The 15,554-nt window shown below is 41.5% G+C and overlaps 1 protein-coding gene across 1 annotated transcript in view; it reads right to left on the bottom strand.

Moving 5' to 3' along the window:
* The window catches only part of FRMD7 (FERM domain containing 7), an 86,065-nt gene that overhangs the window by 35,908 nt on the left and 34,603 nt on the right, over positions 1–15,554 (bottom strand). Inside the window, exons 7-9 of the mRNA XM_077485745.1 lie at positions 14,106–14,253; positions 11,908–12,003; positions 964–1,127 (exon numbers count right to left, since the gene is read on the bottom strand). Coding sequence (XP_077341871.1) covers positions 964–1,127; positions 11,908–12,003; positions 14,106–14,253 — 408 coding nt within the window. The remainder of the gene's footprint in view (positions 1–963; positions 1,128–11,907; positions 12,004–14,105; positions 14,254–15,554) is intronic.

The following is a 15,554-nucleotide window of genomic DNA, read 5'->3' as shown; positions in this document are numbered from 1 at the left end:
CCACTGCACTTGACCCTTCAGCCTTACCTCACTTAGGCATCAATATTCTCCCCTCATTTGGTTCCCTATACAAAGCACACTAAATATTCCTTCTCATGGAACTCTCAAGTCTAATAACTGTCTGCTATTCTTTTCCTGTGTTCTTTTTTTGGCAGGGAACACACTAACAAAATGTCATATCTCCCTAAACCTCTTTATTTTAGGGATTTAAAAATGTCCATACACAGATATATTCTTAGATTGAACAGGGGAAAATTGTAAAATTTGTATGGGGTTTGCAAACGCACCCTCAGCATCTTTCCAGGCTAAATTAGAACATCAAGTGTGGTCCAAAATTATGTTCAGCCCTCCTATCCCAATCTGTAACAGTCCAGAAATTATCAATCCAGGTATATGATTTAATCAGAGCTATTCTCAACAAAAAATCGAATCCATAACCCTTGAGAAGCTCTAATTCATAGACCTATTTCTGACATCACCATATGCAATAGGAGTCTCCAACCAGGCCCCTGACACTCTTCCCCCCCCTTTCCTAGACCCCCTCCCCCCCTTCCTAGACCCCCTCCTACTTCTGTATCCTATTACTCTCTACATCTTACATTTAGGCTGCCATTAACCCCCTTCCCTGGCCCTTACTCAACTGCCCTCATTTTTGCTAAATTGCCTCTAAAGTCCACTTTAATATCCCTCCCCTCCCCCCCCCCCCCCTGTTCCCACCCAACCAACAATTATCTATATCCTTGGGTTTCCCCTGCCGGAATTTGCCTTTAGCATGTCTAGTTGATGGCATGTATATTCTTCTATTCATTTGTACTTGCAGCACTTGATACCTGAGATGTTAATGTATAATTTGTTTGCTCTGCCTCTGCATTGTATCAAACGTTATTAAAATTCCAATTGGCTGATATAGCATTGCTCTTTGCTTTATTCAGTAAGCTTACAGTAGGGGAGATTTTTCCTTACCTGTATCTGAAATTGGAGCCCTTACTACACAGGAAAGGCCTGGTTTTGCACTTAGGCTCTTCAGACAGACGAAAGAAGGCATGATACTCCACACAGGTTTTCCAGAAGGCTTTACAGGCATCCCGAGTAACCATAGTGAATTCCAGGGTATCCTTGCATAAGGTCTGCAAAATTCAATGATTGTCAGGCTTTTAGGATACTGAAAAGATGATCAACACATAAGGGGTTATTTACTAAAGGCAAATCCACGTTGCACTGCAAGTGCACTTGGAAGTGAAGTCACTGTAGATCTGAGGGGGACATGCAAGGAAAATAAAAAACAGCATTTTAGCTTGCACATGATTGGATGATAAAATCAGCAGAGCTTCCATTCATTTCAGATCTACCCCTTATGCCGTGTACACTTGACCGGACTTTTCGACAGCAAAGGTCCGACGGAACAAATCCGCCGGACAATTCGGTGTGTGGGCTTCAATGGACCTTTTGTTGTCTAAAAGTCAGACGGGCTTTAGATTTAGAACATGTTTCAAATCTTTCTGCCGGAACTCAGCCGAACCTAGTTCCTATTGAGAAATACTCTTGTCTATATTCTGGTCCGACGGACCAAAAACGACACATGCTCTGAAGCAAGTATGAGATGGAAGCGCTCGGTCTGGTAAAACTACAGTTCGTATTGGAGCTAGCACATTCCTCACGCTGCAAATTCTCTGATTGTTTAAATGCAGCGCATTATTGTCTTCTTTATAATGCTAGAAGAACAAAGTTGTTTTGCTGCTCATATTCACACAGAGTTCTCACAAATAGATTTCTGGATTATTTCTCCTGATCTCATGAATGATATTGTATTTTTTAAAATCCTGATCTCCATAAAAATGTTTTGAAATATTTTTTGTAGTCATCTTTTATTATTTTGGATTTCATCAAGATCTTTTTTATGATCATTTAAAAATTATTTTCTAGTGATCTCCATATTTTTTTTTATTTTTTTTTTTGTGTCAAGTTATCACAATACCATTATTAATGGGGTTTTTTTTTGGTGTCAAGTTAACACAATAACATTATATTTCTATTTTTTGGGTTTTTTTTGGAACCTCAAGGAGGTTGGTATCCCTTGTTAATTTGACATTGTCTTTTAGAAATGTATTTGAAAAAAAACACATAGGCAAGTATTATTTTCTTAAAATAAAATATCCATTTATTCTGGTTAACAAAATAAAGATGAAGGCAACTCTGGAGAAACTTTAGGAATTTCTTCTCTTCGCTACACCCTTCCCTGCAGCCTTCCGTGGAGGCTGTAGCTCTGCTGGTGGACTTGCGGCAGGAGGAGGAGGAGGGGCTTGATCATATATTTGGCTGTTGCCAGTTATCTCGTCACTCAGCCCCTTGTGAAGTGCATCAAAAATTATTTGTTCACATTGGAGGCGTTGGCCCCTCTACAATTCGAGCAACCTGCTGGCTATATAGCACCTATAGGCCTCTTCAGCTTTGGGGGGCTCCTTACGACATTTGTAGCCTCTCTAATGAGGTGCAGTGATGCCTCCTCTGTCACTGTCCCCTTCCTGGGCCTTTTTGTATGAAGGCGGAGGGGAGGCACCTGCGATTGGGTGAGGCTCCTACTGGGCCCGGCCACCTCTTGGCTGACACTGGACCCAGCCTCCTCCTGCCTGCCACTTTCCAGAACTTCCTCTTGGCTGAGCTCAGGGACATAGTTTTATTTTTTGGTTCATCAATCACACACAATTTTCAGCTCATGACTTGCAAATTCAATGTTAATACATATAAAAGAGTATCATTCTGAGCCCAGCATTTTTTTCAAGCTGATGACAAACATTTTTGGACACTACTGTCAATTGATATGTATACATCATTTTTTGGATAAAATCATTAATAGTTAATAAATTAGAACATCTAGTTAGCATCATTAATATTAGGACACTAAATATGTATAAAAGCTGGGCGCATCCGCTTCTTCCAGGATGGAAGGCCCAGGTTGCTCCTCATCAGCCTCTGCTGGGGTGGAGGGAAGGGTCGAAAGCGATTCCTCTGGTCGTCAAGAAAACAGTTTGTCGAAGTACCACAGCTTGGGTACATACGCATCTACTGATGCTCCTGATCTCAGGGAATTCTGGGTCTTGTTATGCTCCCTCCTATACATATTTCTCAAGATCCCAATTTTCCTTTACAAAATCTCCATGGTTGCTTCTTGGATCAAAGTCTGCACAAATGCCAGAAGTCTCTCCAGCATTGCCTTCCTTACTGGTTTGTTCTAATATGCACTGTGCTTGACCGCCCACAGATTTCTCATCTCCCTGTACTTGTCAGTGAATTGTGTCATGAATTCAGGGTCCTTAAACGTATTATTATTCCTTTTTTTCTGTAAGACAATGCACAAGACAAAAACACTAATGTTAGCCCAAACTCTCATAATCTTATCCCAATATAGGCCTCAATCTATAAGCAGTATAGGTCACTGATGTTCGAAAATTTGTATCAAAATTACCTTAGTTTCCATCGCTCGCAACTTCCGTTCCCATTTCCTCCACGCACGTATGGCACATGCATGTTAGCTTTATATACACTGCGCATGTGTGAAACTCTGCCTGCGTTGCCCACTCCTGACGTTCTTTTTCACAAATATTTCCCGCCCCTTCTCTCTATGGTGCGCAGTAGGAGCAACATCGTGGAGACACAGCTGGTTAATTCTTCCAGTAACAAGGAAAGCCCAGAGCCTGAAACATCCTGATCCGGGAAGAAGAGATTTAAGGCCTACAATATGGCCTTTGAGGAGATGGTGGATATCTTGCGGAGGAAGGATTATGATGGGAAGCGTGGACCGTACACCCAGCCGAATTTGCGCAAGGCCAAAATCATATCCAAAGTTGTGAAGACCCTGCACCAGAATTTTGGGGTACGACACTCCAAAGACCAATTGAGAAAACGCTGGTCCGACCTTTAACTGAGGGAGCTGGATCAGTACAGAAGAATAAAGAAGGTGCTTCAAAAAAGTAAGTACTTGTCGCATGTTCCTATCCTAATTATTAACTTGCATGCTGTTCCATGTGCTTTTCTTTACTGTTGTACAGTTTTAAATGGCTACTTTCATGTTCATGGACACAGTAAGCGTTCGTAGGAAACATTGTTTGAAAAATTATACAGTGTATTTAGTTGATACAGGGTTTAAACAACATTTTGGTCTTGATAATTTGCCTTATTAAAAGAAGTTTAGGACATTGTTGGCTAGATGTCTTTGAAACTAGAATGAATAGCAAACTTAATTCAGTGAAATGTAAGGAGAGGACACTTGGCAGCTGTTTACACATCTGGACTCAGGAGTACTAGTGTGGGACACCAGAGAAAATTTTTTGGGTAACCCACACAGGGGCTCCAGGGAATACTTGGGGTGTCTTCATCTGTGAAACTTGTCCAAAAAATAAAAGTATTGCAGTCTGTTTAAAAGGGAATTTTAATCATGTCTTCAACTTGGATCTCTTCCCAAACAGACAATTATACACCACTTCTAAGCAATGTTTCATATTCCTATTTCTGGAATCAAATATCTGTGTGCTATGTATACCTTTTATTTCATTCTCATAGGGGAGAGTCAGCCCCACCCCCCCAGGATGTGGAGGAAGGAGGCGAGATGTGCACCCCACCAGGTGAGTGTCTGATACCCCAGCTTCAGGTCATCTATGAATCTATGTATGCCTGTATATTTCTAAATACATGTTTTTTTCATCAATATTAGGTGATGTGCTGGTTGTGGAAGGGGAACCATTTTCAAGTGATAGCGCCCAAAGACTGATTGGGCAGATCATGGGGAGATTGAAGCCATGCGCAATAGCCTGGACATCATGCACAATTCTATGCAGCAGGAAATGAAGAACTTGATTGATGTTTTGGGGAGAAACGAATCCCTTTTTCCCTAAAACAAAATCGATTTAATTTCCTTTTTAGATGACTAGATTCTGGTTTTAAGATTTTTAATTTTGAAAAGCCAAATTTTGAAGATGCACACTGTGTGTCAACATGTGCTATCTGCCATCAGGAGCTCTCAATGTATGCGTTTTGTGGGTGCAACCCCTTTCTCATAACGCTAGTAGGTGAGAGAAAGGGATTGCACCCACAAAACACGTCCATTGATCCCCCATGATGGGAGACGTGTATTTTGAGGCACTGTGTGCATCTTCAAAATTTGGCTTTTACAGGGGTGACATCACCTTCATCTGATAAAGGCAATATGGAAATATTTTTGACACTGTCTGATATTGCCTTCAGTTTTTCATTGTGGAACTTTGTAAGTTCCAGATTTGTGTATATGTTATGTGTGAAAAATGGCTGTTTGTAAATTTTTTTTAAAAAAATAAAGTTTTTTTTAAACCAAAAAAAATATTTTTTTAAATATATATTTTTTAGCATTTTTTTTTTATAAACGCACATGTGAATGTGCACAGAATAAAAAGTTTGATAATCAACAATGTGTGGCTTCTTCTTTCAATGCTCAATACCGGTTTTGTAAGTTATTTGGTGTTTACAGTGGCAATGGGGCTTATTTACTAAAGGAAAATACACTTGCCACTACAAGTGCACTAGGAGAACCTAGGTGGAAAGCCAAAAAGAAAAGCAAGCAATAAATACATTTCTAGATTTTATTTGATAATAATTTTTTTTTTTTTTTTTTTTTTTTTTAGAATAGACAGCCTCAAGGAGTTTATTAAATGTTCTGAAAAGTTGATTATTTGATAATTTTTTTTATCCCTAAAAATTTGACATTGTCTGGCATTGCAATGGCCCCCCTACCTAATTTATATATTTATCCCGAACTTCGTGGGCGCTTTGGAGGGCCAAGCAAGTAGGCCCAGTATCCTGGCCCATCAGAGGATTCTCTGGAAGTCCAGCCTCAGGCCCAACTGATGCAAGATAATTTCTTGAATTTTTTCTTAAAAAATTGTGCAGGATGCAGCATGCTAGGACAACATGATTAGGTTTGTATTCCACCAGATGTATGACTGTCAGAAGCAGGCGGAACCGGCTGGCCATTATGCCGAAGGAATTCTCCACAACTCTTCTCGCTCTGGCCAGCCGGTAGTTAAAAACCCTCCTCTCCGGGGTGAGGGTCCTTTGGGGGAATGGGCTCATCAGGTGCTTGCCCAGACAGAAGGCTTCATCGGCAATGAATACAAAGGGGAGTCCTTCCACGTTATCTGCATCAGGTGGCAATCCCAGGCCACCACTCTGGAGACACTGGTAGAACTCTGTCTGGGCGATGATTCACCCATCGACATCCAGCCATTCTTCCCCACGTCCACATACAGAAATTCATATTTTGCCTACACACAGCCATTAACACGATACTATGAAACCCCCCCCCCCCCCCTAATGGGGTGGTGGCATGATGTGGACGTGCTTCCCATCTATAGCCCCTCTACAGTTGGGAAAGTCCCAATGGGTGGCAAAATGGAATGCCACAGTCTGCCATTCCTGTGGCGTTGAAGGAAACTGGGGAGTCAAACAAGAAAAAAAATATATAAGTAATTTTGCACATAACATTGCAAACACATTATACAAAAAAACATTCTTGCACAACATCAGTATAACATTTATTTTAAGTATTATTTGAAGACAAAAATATAAGGCCCACTTATCAGATTCCTCACCCCCTCTGATAGCCCATTGATAACATTTAAGGGGGGGGGGGGGGGCTTATAAATTAATTTAAGGACACACAGACCATTTGGACACATTTTAAGGGAGGCTTATAAATTAATTTAAGGACACACAGACCATTTGACAACATTTTAACTTCTTGAGATCTGCGCTATAGCCGAATGACGGCTACAGCGCGGGCCTGCTTTGCCGAGACTACGTCTATTGACGTAGTCCCGTGCATGAGCAGCCTGCGCGCCCCCTGATGGGCGCGCGCGGCGCGCTCTGTGATCAGCGAGTCTATGAGATTTGCCTGATCACAGATCAGAGCAAGGGGTCGATCCCGACCCCTTGCCACGTGATCAGCTGTCAGGCAATGACAGCTGATCATGTGATCATAACAGAGCCGGTAATTCGATCACCGGTGGCCGTGATCGGGACATCAGTCCCGATCACGGCGAGCTGGGGACAGCTCATCAGTGCCCACCTGCCCCCTGCCAGTGGCACCTAAAATATAGCAAAAAGTGCAACACATCAGTGCCACCTATCAGTGCCCACAATCTGCCTCGCACACAAAGTGCTTCACCTCAGTGCCACATATATCCGTGCCCATCAGTGTCATGTACCAGTGCCCATCAGTGATGCCCAGCAGTGCCACCTATGAGAGCCACCTATCAGTGCCCATCAGTCCCATCTATCAGTGGTACCTATCAGTGCCGCCTTATCTGTGCCCATCAGTACTGCCTTATTTGTGCCTATCGGTGCCACCTTATCCGTGCCTATTAATTCCGCCTTAACTGTGCCTATCAGTGCCCACCAGCGCCGCCTCATCAGCGCATTTCAATGAAGGAGAAAAATTACCTGTTAGCAAAATTTTATAACAAACTATTAAACATGATTTTTTATTTTTTTTTGCATCTTTTTTTTGTTCGTTTAGCAAAAAATAAAACTCCCAGTTGTAATTAAATACCACCAAAAGAAAGCTCTATTTGTGGGAAAAAAATAATACAAATTTAATTTGGGTACAGTGTTGAATGGCCGCGCAATTGTCATTCAAAGTGCATCAGCGCTGAAAGCTGAAAATTGGTCTGGGCAGGAGGGGGGGTTAAGTGCCCAGTAAGCAAGTGGTTAAGGGGAAGGGGGGGCTTATAAATTAATTTAAGGAGACACAGACCATTTGGACACATTTTAAGGGGGTGTTTAGGGTAAAGCACTACAATGGAGCTGACAAAATACATTAAGTGACTAGACTAGGTGGATATGGGCCCAGCATAGCATACTGGGGAGGTTAGTGAAGGCAAATATGCATGAAGGACAAAAAAAGGAGCATTAAAAGATTACAGCATGCATGAGAACAAAGGGGACATTCACAGCATATTGCAATCATGGTAAGTAGGGATTGAGGAAAGAAATACAATACATTAGCAAACATTAAATATAATAAAATGTGATGTTAAAGGATAAATCTTACCTTAATATAGTACTTCTGCAGGACCTGAATGATGGCAGAACAGGTCTCTGGGATAATGATCTCCAGAGCCTGGGGGGAGATGCCTGTCGAGAACTTGAGGTCCTGAAGGCTTCTTCCAGTCGCCAAGTACTGCAACGTGGCGACTAGCCTCTGCTCAGGAGTGATGGCTTGCCTCATGCAGGTATCCTGCCTGCTGATATAAGGGGTCAGCAAAGCCAACAAACGGTGAAAAACGGGGTCGGTCATCCTGAGAAAGTTCCTGAGATCGTCAGGATTATTCTCACGGATCTCACGAAGCAAAGGCATGTGAGATAATTGGTCACGTTGGAGCAACCAATTCTTCATCCATGAACTCCTCCCCACCCTGTTCATGGACTGGGTTTGGGTTGAAGAATGAACTACAACACCAAGCCCAAGCAAATCACGAACTCTATGACGAGTATGTACAGGCAACATGGCTTCAAAACGGTCGGCTGGTCAGAATGAACTTAACAGAATGCACTGATGAGCAGCAAGGCCTGTGACGAGCGAGCTGAAAATCAGCAACGAGCGGACAAAAACACACTGAATAAACCAATACGAACTGACTACACACACTGAAAAGCAAATACAAACCTCACAAGCACAAACTGAATAACAGTTAAATGATCTGAAAAACAAGAGTCTGAAAAGCGTGAATCGTCTCTTACCAAACTTCTACTAACTCAAGGTAAACACGAAATTAGCAGAAGGAGCCCAAAGGGTGGCTCACGAGCTATTGAACTTCCGTTTTATAGTCTCATCGGACCTGGGGTATGTCACCGTGTACTAGACGGTCGGACTTTGGTGTGATCATGTGTAGGCAAGTCCGTTTCGGCAGAACTCCGTTGAAAAGTCCTTCGGAGTTCAGTCCGACAAGAAGTCCGCTTGTGTGTACGTGTCATAAGATTTAGAGCGACTACACTTCCAAGTGCACTTGCAGTCTTGCAGCCTTTGGTAAATAACCTCCATAGTATTTCCTTTTGTAAATACTTTTCATGCAATGCATTATTATACAGCCTCAGATCCAACAAAGCACCTCAAAGAATTATTGTTTTTGTTTCTGTGGTCACCTTTCCTCTGAGGGGAGGGGGATGGTAACTCAATAAAAACAAGTCACTACTGCACATGCTCATTTCATTGTTCACAAAGGAAATTTGCTATGTGTGCTAATTTAGTAATACGTTTAAACAATATTTAGGATTATTTCTTGCGTTGTTTAAATTGGCACAATTTCATACCACTGGGCTGGTGCCTTTAGCGCTTGCAAAGAATTATGGACTAGAAAAAGATAGGAAAAGATTTGCTGGGTTAAATCAAGGAAACAATAAAAAAAGAAAGCTGCTTCCACTGTGGATACCTTACAAGCACATAGTAAATACATTGCATCGTCTAATAAGAGATATTCTACAACTTAGCATCCCCTTCCTGCCGAGTGTACGCAAATGTGTGGCCTCGGCTTTCGGGGGTTATACAGGGATACCTGCAGCTGTAGGCATCATCCCTGTACTGTTGTTTAGAGCAGGTGATTGGCTTTCCAGGGATAACAACTGATGTGTCTAAAAGCCGCTCAGTTGTTATCTCTGAGGAGGCCTCCCGTTCCACCGGAGACCCGATCGAAGATCTGGCTCTTCCAGAGGCTAGTGACAAACTGGAACAAAGCAGGAAACGGCTTTGTTTCAGTCTGTCACTAGCCTCTGGAAGAGCCGGATCTTCGATCGGGTCTCCTGGTGGAACGGGAGACCCGTTCAGAGCGGCGGGGGGGGGGGGGGACGTCCCCTCCCGCTCCTCCGGGATAACAACTCCTGATTGTCAACACGGAAGGGACGTCACAACGTCACTTCCTGTTTACTTGGCTGCCAGTGGCAACGGTTTCAAGAAAATTTACAGTATTCAGAATCGCAGAAAAAGGCAAACTGAATACTTTGAAGTGTAAAGGAGGGATCGGGGGTCTTTTAAAGAGTACCTGTCACCACCTATTACTGTCACAAGGGATGTTTGCATTCCTTGTGACAGCAATAAAAGTTATCAAATTTTTATTTTTTTTAAACACAATTTAATAATATAAAAATAACCACTTCGCATCCAGGCCAATTCTGACATTTCTCTCCTACATGTAAAATTCATAATTTTTTGGCTAGAAAATTACATAGGACCCCCAGACATTATATATGTTTTCTTAGCAAAGACCCTAGAGAATACAATGGCGGTTGTTGCAACCTTTTATCTCGCACGGTATTTGCGCAGCAATTTTTCAAAAGCTTTTTTTCAGAAAAAAAAACAGTTTCATGCTTAAAAAAAAAAACAGTAAAGTTAGCCCAATTGTTTTGCATAGTGTGATAGATGAAGATACGCCGAGTAAATAGATACCCAACATGTCATGCTTCAAAATTGCACGCGCTCGTGGAATGGCTCCAAACTTTGGTATTTAAAAATCCCCATAGGCGTTGCTTTAAAAATGTTTGCTGGTTACATGTTTTGCGTTACAGAGGAGGTCTAGTGCCAGAATTATTGCTCTCACTCTGACGTTCGCGGCGATACCTCACATGTGTGGTTTGCACACGGTTTTCATATGGGTGGGACTTACGTAGGCGTTCGCTTCTGCGTACAAGCTCACAGGGACAGGGCTTTAATTTTTTTTTATTGTTAATTTTACTTTTATTTTTTTAGTTTGACACTTAAAAAAAATTAATGATTACTTTTATTCCTATTACAAGGAATGTAAACATCCCTTGTAATAGAAATATGGCATGATCGGACCTATTTACAGTGAGATATGGGGTCAATAAGAACCCATATCTCACCTCTAGGCTGGGAAGCCTAAAATAAAAAAAAATTAAAAACGATCCTGGCTTCCTAGCCAAATCGGCATCGTTATTTTGAATGCAGAGGTCGGCCGTGACGTCATAACATCGCGCCCGGCCTCCGAACGATCATAGAGACTCTGGGGACGATCTGGTCCGCCAGAAATCTCTATGGTATTATCCGGGGGCTGGCGGATCCTGTGACCGACTCACTGATGGAAGCGGTGAGTCGGTAGAAGCACCGGAGGGCGGCGGGAGGAGGGACGTCCCGCCTCGCGTAAGAACGATTAAATGGCGGAACAGCCACTATGATCATTCTTATGGTGCAGGGAATCGCCGGCTGAAAACGCCGATATTTAAATGATGTCTGTGGCCTCAGGCATCATTCAGATATAACCACCGAAAGCCGAGGCCGTCCCTGGACGTCCTACCGGCGCAAAGTGGTTAAATAAGAAAAAAAATGTAAAGCGCCCCTGTCCCCGCGAGCTCGGGCAGCAAAGAAAACACATACGTGCCTCCATATGTAAATGGTGTTCAAATCAAACGTGAGGTATCGCTGCAATTGTCCGAGTGAGAGCAATAATTCTAGCACTAGACCTCCTCTGTAACGCTAACCTGGTAACCGTAAAAAAAATTTAAGCATTGCCTATGGAGATTTTTAGCTACCGTAGTTTGTCGCCATTCCATAAGTGCGTGACATGATGCAAATCATCTTTCACATTATACAAAAAAATTGGGCTAACTTCATTGTTTTTTTTTTTTTTAATTCATGAAAGTGTCCCTTTTGCCAAAAAGTTACATTTAAAATACTGCTGCACCAATACCGTGTGACATAAAATATTGCAACAATCGCCATTTTATTATCCAGATTCTCTGCTAAAAAATAGATATAATGTTTGGGGGCTTTAAGTAATTTTCAAGCAAAAAATACGGATTTTAACTTGTAAACACCAAATATCAGAAATAGGCTTAGTCATGAAAGGGATAAACAACTTCGGAAATGCTCACATCAATATGGGGATGAAGTTTGATCAGGAAATGTTTCCTCTTGAAGCTCAGCTTTCTGATAGTAGCCCAGTTGAAGGTATTTATTTTAGTGTTTCCCTAGAAAATGAAAAAAAGAGAAAAAACTGATTTCAAGGGAACCTAAACTTAGGCAACCCTATTTTTTAAACAAAGAAAGACAGATCAGTTTTAGTACTTACAGTGGGCATTCTGTTGCTGCTTTTTCCAAGTCCTACTTTATCGTCTATTCAGCATTGCTGTGCCGCTATACTATTGGAAGCACAACTTGTCCCTGGGCAACACTCCCAGTTCTTAGACCCGGCCTCTAATTACATCATTGTAAACCAGCGATCAGCAATAGGCAGAATATGCCTCTTATTTCAAATACATAAAAGGTTCCTGTGAGAGTAGAATACAGAACTATACCTAAGCACTGTTACATGTGCAGGGGTGATCTGCTGCTTTTAATCATAAATGATATGTGAACAGTATTTTTATACCTCATTTATAACATCAAACATTGTCAAAAATTAGATATTTGTTCAGGGGGTAGCACAGGTAAATGCGATCACCTGTGCTACACGCTGCACCAATGTTCTTATTTTTTGGATGTGTATGGCCCTGCTCGACTGTGTAAATAACACCTTATTTTTCTAATTGGATAGCCATACTTTAATTTTAAGTATAGATTTGATTTATATCATTTAAATGACAGAACTACTAAAATGGTAGATTGGCAAATATAAAGCTTGATGTACATTACATTTATGTGTACTGTTTACTTATCTACAGCCTTAAAGTGGTTGTTAAGCCACTGTAATATAATCTTATTCCCTCTGTATCATAAGAACATGTGTCCCTGTGCTTGTGTAATATAAAAAAATCAGCCGATCTGTAACGATATAAGCTCTACTCCGGGCGCACCGCTGATTGCTCTCCTCTCTTCTGTTATGACTCACAGCTGCAGTGGGTGGGGCTAAGTTGTCCTGCTGACGTCAGCAGGGGAGAGAGCCGATGATCAGCTGGGCGTCGGGAGCCTTTTATACAGGTACAGAGTGGTGGAGTTTTTACAGGGACAGATGTTCTAACAATACAAAGGGGATAAGAAGATTTATGATAGGTAAGAGAGGAGCGGGGGGCAGCCCAGGTATGAGCAGGGAGGGGGGAGGAGGACAGAGGACACAGACAGGGAGAGCTGTGGCTGATGGAATCATGCAAATAGACCACGGTATCAGGGGCTTAGCAGTCATGATTATCATGGTCTGTTTGCAGGGGGGAGGGTATAGCCAGGCAGGATCATCCAGGTTTTTTTTAGGGTATACAGGGGGCCAAATGACACAACACAAGCACTGTGCTGTATAACATGCTTTAACGGAACAGGATCAGGTTATTTATTTATTAACCCAAAAAAATGCTTTAAAGCTTTTGAAACTGCTACATCTTGCCATTTTGTGTCACTTGTTTTGGGGGATTTCACCTTAGATAGAAATGTATCTGATACCTACAGTATACTATGAAAATGAATAGCCAACAGTACCAATCTGTGGATGAGGGACACACCAAGCTAGGTGTAAATGAATATGTAAACAGAAAATGCCTCCTGCCTTCTCTACTTGGGGTTGGTTGCAGTTTAATGTTAAACTCCAAGACACAAATAAACAAATTTCATACATCATAAAATGTATTTTTTTTCCAAAGCAAGCAGTGCATGTACCTTTATGTGACTTGGCATTAGTCTCTTGCAGTCTCTGTCTAGCCCGAGTTCAGATGGGGACAAAGGTACAGGCCACAGTGCTCATGTGCTACCAATAAGCATGCTGATATGGGAGTTGTTGTTTTTTTGCCCTACCAAACAGGGCTTTATTGTGTGACAGAGCTCTCTCTGTAAGTCTCAGGACTGGATGGGCAGAACTGAAAATTGTTATGCAGGTAAAACAACCCCACTATAAGCTTTATAAAATACTCCCACCTGTAACAGAGAGTTCATGGCCTGTACCTTTGACAAACCACAGCTGCAAAACCTTAAAATTCTTGAAGCATTTATGGCATATTTTATTTACAAAATTTCCAGGACAGAGTAACATAACCGACATTCAGAATAAAGGTCCACTTATCTAAAATATTTAATTTAGTCCGAGGTTGTAGTAGAGTGCCCTTGTATAATACTTCCTAGTAATAGACCTACACATGATTGTACTGACCCGTATTACCAGGACTCCCATATGAGCAACTGCGAGATTGATTTGCATGTTCTCTCCATCAATGGCCTGATGAGATTTGATTCCATACATGTCCAGTTTCCGAGCTATGTCTAACAGCTGCATGTCTGCCTCTGCTGGAGATTTCCCTCTGTAAGAAAAGCATACCTAGTAATGGCTGTCATCTTAACTATACTACCGTAGCAATGGCTAATTCCAGTATAGACCTTTTATGCTCCAAATTGTATCATCAAGGGTAGATTTACATTGATAAAAATAAACATTTGTGCTCCAAGCCCTGTCTCCTCTCATACACCTGCCAATTTTACACATAAGGTTTTCTTCCTTTTTGAGTCCTGCCTTAGGCCTCTTGTTTACAGTCATTTGAGATCCTGCAACTTTTTTTTTTTGTTTGTTTTTTTTTTTTTTTTTTCTTTTTTTTTTTTTTTTTTTTTTTTCTTTTTTGCCACATGAGTGTTTCTATACCAGAGACTAGGTTCAGCTTATCGCTCACTCGTGTCTCAATCTCCATTCCACATCATCGTAGCATATTTAGTTATACAAATTTTAAGATTAGTATAATCACCTAAGAATTTTGTATCATTTAATTTAAGTACAAAGGTAATAAAAGATCCCCTAGTATTTACGGGCTACACACCATGCCAGTATCTATTGTCCTGGTATCCCATATCTAATACAAAATTTTCCTCTCCCTACTCCCCCCCTCCTATCCCCAGCCCATTAGAAGACACACCGAGCAAAAGAATACATAGTGAGAATAAATGGAAGAACTATATAAGCTAAGAAACGCCTTTTCTATCACAATAACTTATAGGGGAATCCCCAGTCTTCCCAATCCAGAGCCCCATATCTTTTTAAATTTCTTACCATTACCCTGCTTAATAAAGAAAACCCTTTCATTACCAATAGTTTTTCTTATATTATCCAACCATATATCTGATAGTGGACTAGAGTATGCTTGCCAATTCTGGGCAATTAATTTCCTTGCCTGAAAAAGGCATCTAGTAACTGGTTCAAATATATTTTTAGGGATTTTATATCCCTCCAGTATAGCCAACAAGCAGGTCCTCACTGTTGCCTCCAATGTCAACCCGAAAATTTCATTCACATGGTCTATAACTTGTGTCCAGTATCTAAACAGTTTCGGACACCTCCAAAACATATGAATGAAATCTCCAACCCGACCACATCTGGGGCACTGATCATTATCCCTCCATCCCATTTTAAACATTTTCCTAGGCGTGTAATATACCTGGTGAAAGAAAAAGAGTTGAGAGGCTTTCTGTGCCGGAGAAATAGAAACCTTGGTTCCCTGTTCCATGATCCAGTCCCAATCGGGTATGGACACCGGACCCACATCTCTCTCCCATTTCCCTTTACTTTTAATCATACCGCTTCGGTCTAACAATTTATCTCCCAGCCTGTTATATA

This window comes from Lithobates pipiens, unplaced genomic scaffold (assembly GCF_037356315.1).
Source record: "Lithobates pipiens isolate NorthernLeopardFrog02 unplaced genomic scaffold, aLitPip1_a1.2 Scaffold_1, whole genome shotgun sequence".
Lineage (NCBI taxonomy): Eukaryota > Metazoa > Chordata > Amphibia > Anura > Ranidae > Lithobates > Lithobates pipiens.
Note: the sequence above shows the minus strand (reverse complement) of the source record. Positions and strands in the feature narration are given on the sequence as shown.